Source organism: Fusarium mangiferae (genome assembly GCF_900044065.1).
Source record: "Fusarium mangiferae strain MRC7560 genome assembly, contig: FMAN_scaffold003, whole genome shotgun sequence".
Classification (NCBI taxonomy): Eukaryota; Fungi; Ascomycota; class Sordariomycetes; order Hypocreales; family Nectriaceae; genus Fusarium; species Fusarium mangiferae.
In genome coordinates this window covers 1,816,994-1,830,769 of record NW_024573923.1, presented here as the reverse complement: position 1 = coordinate 1,830,769, position 13,776 = coordinate 1,816,994, and the positions used below count along the sequence as shown (strand labels likewise).

Below are 13,776 nucleotides of genomic sequence, written 5' to 3'. Positions count from 1 at the left end.
CGACATCAAATGGAAGCGCCATTTGTGTAACATGACCCTGGCCACTGCAATGACTCAAATGCGGGATATCATCTCCAATAGAGTCCAGCCTCATTCTTCCCTCCTTATTTAACCTTACACGTGCCAAGCCGTAACCATGCCGTAACCATTTCCTAAAGGAGATGATTCAGTTTGTGCCGTACAGAGGTGACCCTGACGACGCTCCTTTTATACGTGCTTGAAAGAGAAGGTATCGTCCAAAGTGGATGTGTCGTCCGGCATCAGAGAAGATATGTCGACGGTATCTCCAAGATCCTGTACCGATCCTATGGTTCTATCGCCAACTGCCCCTTCACGCCATGGAGTCGGGCATTGTGCCCCATCTGAGCACGATACTAAGACTCCGTTTTGCGCGTCTGAGATCATCACAACCGGGAATTCGGGATCACTGTTGATCCATGTTGTTCTGGTCCTTCCAATGGTCTTTCCGTTTGGCAAATAAGCGCCCAAAGAGACTGGCTTGGGGCCTTCGGACAGGGGGTCCCAAACAAAGGACACACCGCGATACTTTTCATCTTGGCATGTCACGAGAAGAAGCTCGCGGGCAGTGGGATGCCAATGAAAGTCCACGACTGAGTGAAACATGAGTACTGCCCGGAGCTCAGCTGCGGTGACATCCCAGATCCACAGCGTGGTAGGGGTATCATCAAGCTTGGTAACTAACAGAGTTGAAGATGCATCAAAGGCCAACGAAGAGCATCCAGCTCTGACCTCGTTAGGGACCTTGCCGTCGACCAATCGGTTCGGAGGTGCGACCATCTGGTTCGCACGAAGAAATGTACACGGGATCCCTCCATGGGATGAATCGTTCAGCTGCTCCTGCCAGACCTAGGGTAATTTGTGAGAATGAAAGCAAGCCGTATATGAAGTGAGCTCACCTGCAGGGTGTCCTTGGGGACGACTGTAGTGGGATGTACAAGTTTCAGACCACCTCTCCATGTCTGCGTGCTGAAAGCGCCCACTGTTCTGCTGCCATCGCCCATGACACATAACGACGCGTCAGGACTGAGATTGCAAATCTTAAACCCCGTCTCGAAGTCGGCATCCTCGCCTCCCGTGATGCTGGACGCCAGGATGGAGCGGAAAGGCTGGCCGTCGGGGGTGTAGAGTAAGAGCTTATGCCCATGTGCCGGGGCGTCCCACAGCAGAAGCCATTGGCCGTCAGGGGTCCATTTCAAACCATGAGCGTCGACTGTTTCCGGGTACCAAGATCGCAGAACTTGCCTCGATATGGGGTGGTGAATGCTGATAGCATCTCGACCATTTGTCCGGGTCAGGATGGCAAGATGTGACGTCTGAGGTCGTACAGAAAGGCCCCTGGGGGCGGAAGAGGGGAGATAAAACTTGGGGTTGCTTATCTCGATAGCTTTGGAAGTTGATAGATCGAAAATGGAAAACTTGAGGCCAAATGCAGCACAGGCAAAGACCTCATCATCATGGGCGCCAAACTGTACAAGTGTCTGCTTTCCACCTCCAACTGCAGGGTTCTTGATCGTGGCACGAAATGACGAGTCAACTATTGACAAGACATGAATCTGATCGGCACTTGCAACAAGGATACGAGACGATGAAGGTGACCATGCGAGTGTGGTTACAGGCGTCGTGAGATCTGAGGGCAATTTGACCACATGCGCAATCGAGAGCGAGAAAACCAAGCGCACTGTGATGCTCTGCGATGATAGGGTAGCAATAAATCTTCCGTCGGGGCTGGGCACGCAATGAGGTGATGCTGTGAATCCTGGTCAGTGTTCAGTGTCTCAGGTGCTGTCTAAGAGGAGAAGAAGGGGGAATCCCAGCCCAGGAAGTCGGTGCGTTCTAGAATTGGCATGGTAAGGTAGATTTATACCTTTGAAGACACGTGATGGATGCATCACGACTGTCGCCTGAAGAAGTGTTGAGTGTTGAAGATGAGAGTGTGAGTGAGTGGTGAGGGCGGGGTTACAAAGTGGTTGACCAAGGTACCAAAGGATAAGGGGAAAGTCAGGCGATGGTCTCGTTCAAGTCTTGCTTCGATCTATCGAGTCCCCTTCGTGCTGTGATGGTCTTTCTTTAGCATCGAGTGTCCTTGAGCGGTTCAATTATTCAGTCTTCACTGATAGTTAGTGTGATGAGGAAGCACTTATTAAAGGTGGGGGATGTTTTTAATGTTTTGATATTTCCTCATCTGTGCTAGCGTCACCAGCCATCAAGGCGGAGGGTTCCTGATGCGCTGAACACCTAGACACCTCATGCCCGGAACCTGCTACCTCTAAGCTTTCCATTGTATGCCTAGGTACTAAGGTATACCTTATGCCTAGGTAGGTAGGTACGTATATCGCAATGTCAATTAGGTACACCTAGACAATAGTAACTCATCTATCATCAAAATCTTGGACACGCTACCTACTATAATGCTGTGTTGGGTGCGTTTAAATCAGGCGGCTCTATGTTTAGTACCTATGCGGAAATACTAATTTACGTATATAAGGTAAGTAAGTACCTGGGTATGGCACATCATATAGGTCAGCTAGTATTTCCTAATTGGTCATCAGTTTATCAGGGCCTGATATGCATGTTCCATGATGGATTTGCATCATGCACGCGAACAAGTCCTCTCTCTGCGTTCTGAAGTAGGTAGGTTCAGAGGAGGCATTGAAAGATGGAAGAGCCAATTCAGCGTCGAACGAGTGAGTATTCCACCTGACTTGAATCCCCTGAAACAACAACAACAACATGATTCCAGGCGGAACTGTCACCGCTGACAAGTTACAGCAGCATCTTTATCATTCCACTTTCGAACTAACGTTACTGTTGCAGTCTGTGCAACTCCGCGGCTTGAACTAATGTTAGACTGGAGGCTATTTCCATTACTCAGCGCGGGGATCGAATTGTGGCGAGCGGGCCCCATGATAAGATTGGATAGCTCAAGAGGGACAGACACTTCATACTTGCGTATTCGACCTATCTACGGAGCACCTACTAAGGTCATGATAGGTAGGTACCTAAGGTTGGAACTAGGTAAGGTAAGGTATTGGAAAACGAAGCGCCGACGGCCGACAGAGACACCAGGTCAGCTTATTGTTTTTTCCCTTGCCAACCTCTTTGCTCTCTCGTTCTCCCCCATTGTCGCATCGTATTTGCGATAGCACGAAACGATGGAATCATAGGAAGCGAACCCCTCATACATATGTACGCCTGACTCACCTAACCATCTTCCTCCTCCCACTTGTCAAGTAAATAACTTAGAAGGTATTATAAAGCCTCAGAAATATGTTGCTGCTTCGCCTTTTAGGCTCGAAAGCTTCGGTTCCAGCCAAGACCAAGACTACCCTACAACGGACGGCTCCTTCACGAGCGCTCCTCGCTTGTCCCTCCTCTAGAACCATTGCGACAGCTTCTGCGAGACCCCATGAGGCACCCCGCGAACCTCCCTCTGCACCGTCAGAGATCGACCTCCTACAGTCTCGTCGCCGGCGCATCCGAGATCCAAAACCCTTCTCCGACTTCCTCACAGATACCTTCCACCGACAACATGATTACCTTCGCATATCTGTCTCGGAGCGCTGCAATTTGCGATGTGTCTACTGCATGCCCGAAGAAGGCGTGCCATTGTCGCCAAATCGAGAGCTCTTGACGACACCAGAGATTGTCCTCTTGTCGTCCATATTTGTCTCGCAGGGTGTGACTAAGATCAGATTGACGGGAGGAGAACCGACTGTGCGGCGAGACATCCTACCTCTGATGCAACAGATTGGAGAGCTACGACGGCATGGTCTAAAGGAGATCTGCATCACAACCAACGGCATCTCTCTGCACCGGAAGCTCGACAGCATGATCGAGAGCGGACTGACGGGTGTCAACCTGAGCCTCGACACTCTGGATCCTTGGCAGTTCCAGATCATGACAAGGAGGAAAGGCTTTGAGGCCGTGCAGAAGAGCATCGATAGGATTCTGGAGCTCAACAGACTTGGTGCTGGCATCAAGCTCAAGATCAATTGCGTGGTCATGAGGGGTGTCAACGACAGAGAGGTGCTCCCGTTCGTGGGCCTGACGGAAGAAAAGGACGTCGAGGTCCGGTTCATCGAGTACATGCCATTCGACGGTAACAAGTGGAGCAAGAACAAGATGTTTAGCTATCAAGAGATGCTGGACCTCATCAGGACAAAGTACCCAACGCTGGAAAAAGTGCAGGATCACAAGAACGATACAAGCAAGACGTGGCACATTCCTGGCTTCACTGGAAGAATAGGCTTCATCACGAGCATGACGCACAACTTCTGCGGTACTTGCAACCGTCTTCGAATAACAGGTGACGGCAACCTCAAGGTGTGCTTATTTGGCAATGCTGAGGTCTCTCTACGCGATATCCTACGGAAGTCCAACAGTGGCGAGCCCATCGATGAGCGGGCTTTCGATGCCATGAAACAGATCGAGATGGACCGGCGGAGGGACTTGTTGACGTCAGACCGGACTCCTCTCGGCCTGGCACCTAATGAGACGGAGCTGCTCGAAGTCATTGGTGCCGCTGTCAAGAGAAAGAAGGCAAAACATGCGGGCATCGGTGAGCTCGAGCATATGAAGAATAGGCCCATGATCTTGATAGGTGGGTGATTACACCCCTTTGTTCATCTTGTTTGCAAAATTCCCACGCATCGCATGGTTCGCAATGTCAGACTCAAGTGTATGGTTCAAGAGACGGCTATTCAGAGATTGTTCGCGGGGCAACTATCATGCACAGATGGAGCGGCGTTGAAGGGGGGGTTTTTTTTTTCACCACTTATACTTTGAGGCTTGGACACCCTCTTGTCTTATATGAGATGAAAGCAATACTGAATTGAGTTTTTTTTTGTTGTAGATGCCCTTGGTCCGTCTTCGTCATTGCGCGCCATGCCTCCTCGAATGCAATACCTTCTGTATAACGGTCCCTGCTTCAAGGCTGGCCGATCTGTTTTCACACAGCAGCGACTCTTCTCCAAAACTCGCCATGCCCGTGGACAGGACAGCAGCGACAACGCAAAGCTGACGCATGTCTCTGCCTCTGGGGAAGCACGGATGGTCTCCATATCAGACAAGACGGTGACATCACGCATCGCCAAAGCTGCATGCACCGTCCGATTCTCGAACAGCACAGCGATTGGGCTCATCAGAGACAACCAGATGAAGAAGGGAGATGTCCTGGGGGTTGCGCGGATCGCTGGCATCATGGCATCGAAGCGAACTCCAGATCTGATCCCACTCTGTCATCCGATCTCGCTCAACAAGGCGACAGTTGATCTCGACGTCAGGGGTGACGACAGAGTCGAGATCGCAGCCACGGTCACGTGCGATGGAAAGACGGGGGTGGAGATGGAGGCGTTGACGGCGGCGTCTACGGCGGCATTGACGGTTTACGACATGTGCAAGGCTGTGGATAAGGGCATGGTTATCGAGGGGTTGAGAGTTGTCCTCAAGGACGGGGGCAAGAGTGGGAGATGGGAAATGGAGTGAGCCTCAGCCCTACCTGGTTAGGTAGCCAACCACATACATAATATGAATATGCAACTACATTATACGGTGTGATAGAACCTCCTATGCATAGTAGGTCCCGCCTTCAACGGAACCGAAAGAGTGACTCATCCAATCCGCCTCGTCTCACACCCTTCAAGACCGACGAATTGTCGTTTGGCGACACAGGGTCTTGGTAGAACTCCGCGCGAGACCACAGTTATACGCAGAAGTCAGCAAGCAATATACAATCACCAATGCACATTAAAGAAGCGCCCTAGCCTGTAGTGATCATCTACACCACCCACTGGCAGAGAATACTATTATCTGATCTCTTGATTCAGCCACAATGCAGGAGTTGTTTAATCACCTATGATCTGCGGGTGATATGAATTGCGAGATTGCTTAAACAGGAGCCGCGCAAGCCACAATAGCCACAAAGGCAAGGAGGGCAAAAAGCAAACAGCCACAGTCGAGACATTTAACGGCAATCCAGGGCTGTGCTGCAGAAGCGCCAGGCTCAACTCGAGACCAACGGAGAGGCCCGGCCCCTCCAAGATTAACGCCCTGGCAGGGAATCCGATAGCTAAGCGGTAAACTTCCTATTCAAGACGAAGCGAGAAACACAAGAATGTGGCAGGCTCTGACAGGGTTCGGCATTGCATGCAGAGAGGGATTTGTCTGATGCACATGACCCTTGTGAGGCGTTGACAATGTGCATCAGACAGGAGGGGAACAAAAAGGCGGTGGAGGAGATTGTACCTACCAGCTACGTCCTATAGGCACATATCTCTGTCAATCGATGCCCTCCCTTGTTTGGGTTGTGTAGTGTAGGTAGTTGAGTAGTGTTGGGCATTTGTAGGAACCTCTTGGTTGATCACGTCGCTCATACTGGTAGTATGCAGATTAGGTAAAGGGGCCTCCCATTGGTCAGGTTGAAAGACCGAAATCTACTGACCATCATCTTTATGCCTCAGGCAAATCATCAGCTTGGCTTCCGACCGATGGAGCCTTTACTAAGTCCATATGTCAAACCTAAGGGAGTGTAAGACACAGCCAATCGAAGATAACTGATAAGAATGCCGAGGAGCCGCAGCTGTACAGGGGATATTGAAGGTCGACTTCCGATATAGGTAAAGCACATCATCCACTTAAACTCTTGGCACTACGGGCCCTAACAAAGTCAAATGGTGTAGGCTCTCGGAGCAGACCAGGAGCTCTTTGATGAGAACGGAGTTTTTTTTCTTCTTCTTTTTCTGGGGGGTTTTTTTTTGTTGGAGGCAAGCCTTCGGCACTTAGTACCGTGTAGCTCGCTGGAAAGACCAGCATTTCTATGTCACTCGAAAGAAATTGATCATGTTTCGGGACCCAACAGCTGGATCAAACTCGACATAAGCCAGTACCATGGGAGCCCCCTCCTCGGAGTGAGAGTGAGACCCAGTTGTCATCGATTCTGGACCCTGACGACGGTCTGGTCTAGGCTACTGCCAGCCAGTCACTGTTCACAATGATCACGGCAGTATTGAAAACCGTGTAAGCTAACAGGTCAAGCTTGAGCATTAAACTGGTCCTTATGATGGGGAATGGTGTTGCACGCTGTCTGGCCCATGTCTGTGCTCCTGGGTCAAGTCTCGAATCGTCTGGTTGGCCTTCTATCATGGATAATAATAATAAGTTATACCAGCCTCAACCAACCACCAAGAGAGCGTTTGAAACACCATGCATGTGTCTATCTGAATGGTCCTGCTCTGACTATGCAGATCAGCGGTGAAAGCGGCACATTCACCACCAGATTCCGGGGCCTCTTCGAACCCCGAATATTGCTTAGACTTCTCAGTACCAATGAATGAAAATGTCTAGAATGGACAGATCGGCAGGGCAATTCGCAAGTCCTTTTTGTGTCTGGTGCCAAGTAGTATCGACAGATATCGAGAGTTGTCATGCATGACCACATGCAACCGCCTCCGCTTTGTCGTTGCTTGACTTTTGCTTCTCCATCTCGAGGATTCCTCCACAGCAATGCAACAGTTAGACTATACTTTGGTGAGACTGTCCGTGGCTTCGGAAGCAGTACGTAAATGCTCCCTGATTTACTCCATAATCTCGGTATGTATCCGTATAAAGTGATGAGTTACATCTTATAGCTCACAGCTTGGACCACTTGCTTGGACCCTGAATTTCTAACAAGATGCGATATGCGAGTGCTTCAGCCTTGATTGGATAATGGAAATGACTGTCGATCATTTTGTCTCGAACATGGCCGACCGAAGCCGACCGAGCCCTTGTGTCCTCTGACCAGAAATACAAGTACGTACTCTGTATCATCTTTTCATTTTTAGCGCCTCAGTGTCTTGGAAGACTTGAGGCAGGGAGTCGGTGACGAAGCCAGTCTTGATTAACTGATCCTACCAGCATGGCAGTAATTGGCTGGACATGGCAGATCTAGAAGAGGCGCCCCAGCTTCCACTCCCCACGGCGACGGACAGGTCGACACCGCCACGAATTAAGGACGGGGGCTAGGCTAGAAAGGTTAGGAAACGTGGCTGCAAGCAGACAACGAGCCCCGGTGGAAGTCCCACATAATCTCGGCAGCGCCTAGGCTGGAAATAACTGAACAAGGATCTGGCCAAGTACGGAGCGCGCTGCGGTACGGAGTATAGAATCATCCACATCGTGGAGATGGAAAATCCTGCACAGGCCAGCATGTGGAACTTCAGGTGGCGTGGAAGGAATCGCTCTCCAGTCTCAAAAGCTTCCAAGATTCGAGAAGAAAGCGACAACAACCTAGCGGAAGGCGCTCAGGGTTTGATGAAGCGCCGAGGAGCCGCAACTCCTAGCTTAGGTACCATACCATGTGTATGTCTAAGGTACCTACTCCCGAACTTCAGCGATGTTCCGCTCCGATGGTGGTCGGATAGAAATTACCCAGAACAGCAAAACGTGTGCAACCAATGTCGAACTTACGTGAATACGCGAATGGCGTGAGCGCACTCTGTATGTACATATAATGGCCAACAGAATCCCGAGCTGTCTGAATCCCTAGTCTTTTCTTTTCCATCAAGACCGAGGGGTCCAGAGGAGAAAGCATGGCCGTGCACCGGCCGAGCATCTCGGAGCTCAGGGCCAAGTGAAACAGAAGACCCCTGAAGAACGACCAGACGGGAAGGTCACGAGACCATTGAGCGGCAATTGACCATATAGAGAAGCTCAAAAGAACAAGCCAAAGAACAAGGCAAGGGTCCCAGCTTGAAACGCAACAAACAAACCCAGTAATTAGGCAGTGGAATCGGTGGGTAATGATTTGAGCTTGTCTGCTTGTCTTGTCTGTTAATCATCGAGTTTTCCAAAGCCCAGCCGCTGCTTGCCTCAAAGGCTTAGCCCGACTGACTGCCTGATCAGGTGAAGCTCGTTGGTGATCCTCTCTCTACATGGTAACAAGAGTGGCCTATCAGCCCATGTGGATCGGCAACGAATTAGGACTCCAAGGTGGAGTAAGAAAAGGCCATCAAAGAACCGAATGAGCCAACCACATGTCGCGTAAAGGGGGAGTTTGAATCTCACAAATGATGGGTGCCCTTTAGCCTTTGGCGAAAGGTAAAACTCATGATGGAGGGGCGGGATGATGCTGCTGTTGTGAAATGTTTGTTCGTTCCTAATAAGCCAGGTAGAAATAGTATTGCAACATCATCTTGCATTGTCTCTTGTTGTTAGTGGCGGCTATCGTTGGTAGGCGGGTAAAGAGTTGAGCGCCCGGCTGGGCTAGTAATGGTCTAAAGCGTGCTGGCCAGTGTTGTGCAAGAGGATCATGACGAGCATGATGCTGCTCATCACCCATCAGGCAGAAGATGAGCCCTTTCAGATAGGTATGTACTATACAAAACTACCTTGCATGGATCGAGTTTCAATGGCAGTATTATCCGCACAGTAGATTAGTAGATACATACATACGATCAGATCGGAATAAGATAAGAGACCCATCGTTGAAATTGCCAGCATCAATTCAAGCCCCATGTTCTCGGCCCTGTAATGTCTGTGTCATGGCAATCGTGATATCTCGGGTCCTGTCAAATCATAAGGCAGGATACATAGAAAGCGAGCACCGATCCATCTGCATGCATACTATCTTAGTAGGTAGGTAGGTAGAGAGGTAGCGTTGGACAGGGGCGGGCGCGATGAAAGAGAGGACGACGCACGATGATACTGCTATGAAGAAACGATTGTCGACACACGATATGTATGTATGTACATACATACAGTACCTATGTATGTAAGGCAAAAAGCATGTGCGTTGTATTGCAGATTGCAGAGATGCCTATCGGTGAAGTCTGAAGAGTGAGCGATGGGACGCACGCACGCTGCGGCTGCAACCACATTTGTCGAATTGCAACCGCCCACCGTCACCGTTAATGTCAATGGAACACCTTTAAGACCGCTGCCCCTCTTTCCCCAAAGATCCATGGGTTCTGAACTTGCATCTGTCCTGAATCCACCATAAGCTTGTTCGGGAATCTATGGGTCCTTGACTGTTTTGTACGTAACAGTTGGCTCATTTCCAAACATCATCAGAATGGCCAAAGATAAAAGATTCGGCAACGGAAAGGCAACTAACGTTGGGGCGATACCGTTGTCGTCCCTTCTTCTGTTTCGGCAGTCACCGGCTCCGGCATGAGCTCAAGTGCTCCGAGTAATTATGGTGTTGCGAGATGACGGTGAAGAAACTCCGCTTTCTCTGCCAGTCAGAACACAACTCAACCCAACTCAACCCAACCCAACAACAGACCGAAAAAAAACTCCCCGCTGCAAAGCCAGGGACCGGAGCTGCCCAATCAAACAACATACATACAAACATACATACATACATATGTACATCCGTATGAAAGGCTCTAGTGGCTCGACCCTTGAACCTTGCAGAGCGCTCTGGCTTTGACTTTGGCCCCAGGCTCCCTATCTAGCGGAGACATGCTTGGCCTAAAGAGCGCGCTTGTCCAATTGCCGCCCTACGATAGTCAGCCCCGCGGACCGGGACAAAGTTGGGCCACACCTATTCATTGATGAATATCCAATGCATACGAGCCGTTGCCGTTCATACAGTACAGTGTAAGTCAATCCATCAAGATCCGACGGGAACAGGCATGCTTGTTCAGACGGGAAGACCTCGAAGAGTAACAGGATTCGGAACTGAACTCAAGGAGACAATCGTCAAGGATCTTGTGGCTCAAATATGCAGCCCATCACCTGACTCGAAAGCCTCCGGTTCTTGATTTAGCCGAAATCTCGTTGTCGAGAACACAGCACACAGACACGAGCACAGTATCCGAGGGTAGGTATGTGGTGTATCAACACCTGGGAACCGGCAGTAACACCACCCACAGCCGGCATTCGAGGGCAATTGCCTGCCTACCTTAGGTATTCCGTACTACAGATGCTTTCAATCAAGGTCCTCGTCGAACCCTGCCATCACTGTCCGTCACAATGAATCGCGGACCAGCATATGTAGGTACATAGTAATGAATTGCTTGTCGGAATGGTCTTGTAGCGTACGTACTGTGCAATACATACATAGATGGTTGACATACATGGGCGTAAATATTTGATCGACCATGTCAACCCACCGGATTGGATCTGTCTCCAGCGAACGCCGAAGCCATCCAACCAGAGAGCCGACATAGAAAGCATCCTGTCCACAGGTACGCAACGCACAGGCAGTGGAGGTATCGAGCAACTGTTCTGTTCTGTTTATCTCTCAAGACCCTTTACCGTATCCGGATACCGCGAGCTTTTGACTGAGTCGTGAGAGTCCTGGAATTACATCACGGTGTGAAAATCGCAAGACATGATCTTGTTTTGTGTGGCATTGACCAGACAGGGCAAGTTATGTACAGTACATACATACATAGACCGCATCCGACACCGGTCAAACTACATACATCAGCAAAGGGAGGGTTTCAACCCCTAAGGTAGGGACTCTTGACTACCTAGGTACGCATACCCCAATTCTGGGCAGCTGCTTGAGACATTATTGACTGTGAGCCGTTGAGGCGACCCTCGCTCAAGAGGAGAAACAGAGACAAGACACGGCGACGCAACCAGGGCAGACCCCGGTCACTGCCAGACGGCGCTTTGCTCCAAAGGAAGAGTCAAGCACAAGCCAAGCCCAAGCCAAGCAGTACAGTACATACATACAATAACCACATCCTCAAGCCACACCCACTCCCATGAGTCCCATCCACATCCATCATCAGCTCCACCGCCTACCGCCTCCCATCTCCACATGCAAGAGAGGTCACATCCTTGTCATGCGCTAAGAGTCAAGTGCTGGGCTAGCACGTTAGGATCCCCAGTCAGTTCCATCTGCAGACAAGAGGTACGTACCTCTTCCGCCCCCGGTCTCCACGCGACGGTGTTGCCCGTGCTGTCTTCCCAGGATCTATGTCTGTATGTACTGTACTGTATTACTATACTCCCTCCTTGAGCCTGGTTCGCTTTGGTTTAAACTCTGCGTGGCCCGCCCTTGCTCGCATCTTGCTCGTCTAACTTCCCGTACAACTACAGTCGTAGCAAAACCTCGAATCGATCACAACTATATCCCTACCTAGGTATACGTAGGTACAGATAACTCTACGCAACTCCCCCTCTATATCCATCCAACCACTCCCTCGACTCGACTTCTAAGCGTTGTGCAAATACCTAAACAACAACCCTCTCCTGTTTCTCAGAGCCAACTTGCATCTCCTACGATACAAAACGTCACGAGCTAAAACACACACACACACACACTCTTTCTCTCTTTTTCTCTCTTCCGTCATATCAACAATCACTCTCCACTCAACCCACGATAATGGCTGCCGACCTCATCATGCCTACTCTTCCGGGCGACCAGCACTCACGCCATTTCTTCCCCCAGCAGCAGCGCCCTACACATCAACGGAACCAGTCATATCAGATCTCGGTTGGACCTCAAATTTCACCCATCAACACCAATGAGTCCACCAGCCCCGACTCCGCCTCGTCAACTCCCACTTCTCCCAGAGCGCATCATGCACGACAGACTCGGCCCATGTATATGCCTGCAGCTCTGCGCCCAAACTTGTTCCCTTCCAAGACCAACAAAATGCCCATTGATGATGCTGCTTCTATCTCCAGCACCGAGCCTGATGGCGCCTTGAGACGTACCAACAGCAGCCTCATCAACCTCCCTGGCATGTCCGTCTTCAGCAACAAGCTAGCACGTGTTTCAACCGGCGATAGCACTCAGAGCAGCATTGACGGCGATTTCGATCCCGAGATGTTCCCCGAAGTCAAGGCTCAGCCTACTCGCAAGCACTGGAAGGTCAGTAAAACAGAACCAAACCGTCGCTCCATCTTCCTCGCACAACACCTACTTGCATGCGCCATTGTCTCAGATCTATCCAACCCTCCGACTCGTACAACCCTATACCCCCCTCGTGTCTCACCCCGTACCAGTTGCCAGCATATTTCGCGTTGTTTCTTTGCTGCAGTCAGCTAACATTATATTTCTGCAGCCTGATGCCGAATCTACTGTTTGTGATGACCCGACTTGCAAGCGGACTTTTAGCTACTTTACTCGCCGACACCACTGCCGAAAGTGCGGTCACATCTTCTGCGACTCTCATTCCACCTTTGCCGCTCCTCTCGATCATGATGCCAAATTCAATCCTCGCGCTCCTCTTTTCCGAACCTGTCGTCACTGTTGTGAAGAGTTCAAGAGTTGGTATACACGTAATAGCAGCCGTGCTTCGAGTGCCGCCTCTTCGGATGCGCCCAATCCTACCCCATCAACCCCCATCGGTACCGGCTTTGGAGACGCCTCCGAACTGCCTCGTGGCCCTGAACTCGCTGCCAGTGTGCCTAGGGATTGGAACTGGAGCACTTTCTGAGCAAAACTCGACAATTTTCCTCACTGCCACCCGTATCAAACAATTGCCGACAACGTGTCTTTCTTGAGGTCGAGATCGTCCCTGTCAGAAGATACTCCTGTTTCAGTGTCATTCTCGATTCGGATTTTGTTTGGAGATTCGATACGCCAACACATCGTTGTCCGCCACATACATTCCTTACGACACACCTGCCGAAGTTGCAGTACAAGATACCCGAAGCTATCAGCTTCATAAAGCCACCACAGAAGCATTATAGATCGATAGAAATTCCCCGACCTGTGACTTTGATCATTGTCAAGTGTCACCAATCACCCACCCTTCCTCCTCTCCATTATACACATTTGCTGCTGACCTCAATGGTCAAGCAGCGGTTCCG

At 50.3% G+C, this 13,776-nt stretch overlaps 4 protein-coding genes across 4 annotated transcripts; 3 read left to right on the top strand and 1 right to left on the bottom strand.

The window, feature by feature from the left end:
* Positions 1 to 207: 207 nt before the first annotated feature.
* On the bottom strand, positions 208 to 1,910 carry FMAN_04523 (uncharacterized protein; the record flags this gene model as incomplete). The annotated part of the gene is made up of 3 exons (XM_041828759.1): positions 208 to 867; positions 918 to 1,777; positions 1,886 to 1,910. The coding sequence occupies 3 exons, from the start codon at positions 1,908 to 1,910 to the stop codon at positions 208 to 210; spliced, it is 1,545 nt and encodes a 514-aa protein (XP_041679590.1).
* Positions 1,911 to 3,288: 1,378 nt separating this feature from the next.
* FMAN_04524 (putative molybdenum cofactor biosynthesis protein 1 B) lies at positions 3,289 to 4,629 on the top strand (the record flags this gene model as incomplete). The annotated part of the gene is made up of 1 exon (XM_041828758.1): positions 3,289 to 4,629. The coding sequence occupies one exon, from the start codon at positions 3,289 to 3,291 to the stop codon at positions 4,627 to 4,629; it is 1,341 nt and encodes a 446-aa protein (XP_041679589.1).
* A 276-nt stretch (positions 4,630 to 4,905) lies between these two features.
* FMAN_04525 (putative molybdenum cofactor biosynthesis protein 1 B) lies at positions 4,906 to 5,505 on the top strand (the record flags this gene model as incomplete). The annotated part of the gene is made up of 1 exon (XM_041828757.1): positions 4,906 to 5,505. The coding sequence occupies one exon, from the start codon at positions 4,906 to 4,908 to the stop codon at positions 5,503 to 5,505; it is 600 nt and encodes a 199-aa protein (XP_041679588.1).
* Positions 5,506 to 12,340: 6,835 nt separating this feature from the next.
* FMAN_04526 (uncharacterized protein) lies at positions 12,341 to 13,400 on the top strand (the record flags this gene model as incomplete). The annotated part of the gene is made up of 2 exons (XM_041828756.1): positions 12,341 to 12,832; positions 13,026 to 13,400. The coding sequence occupies 2 exons, from the start codon at positions 12,341 to 12,343 to the stop codon at positions 13,398 to 13,400; spliced, it is 867 nt and encodes a 288-aa protein (XP_041679587.1).
* Positions 13,401 to 13,776: the final 376 nt, after the last annotated feature.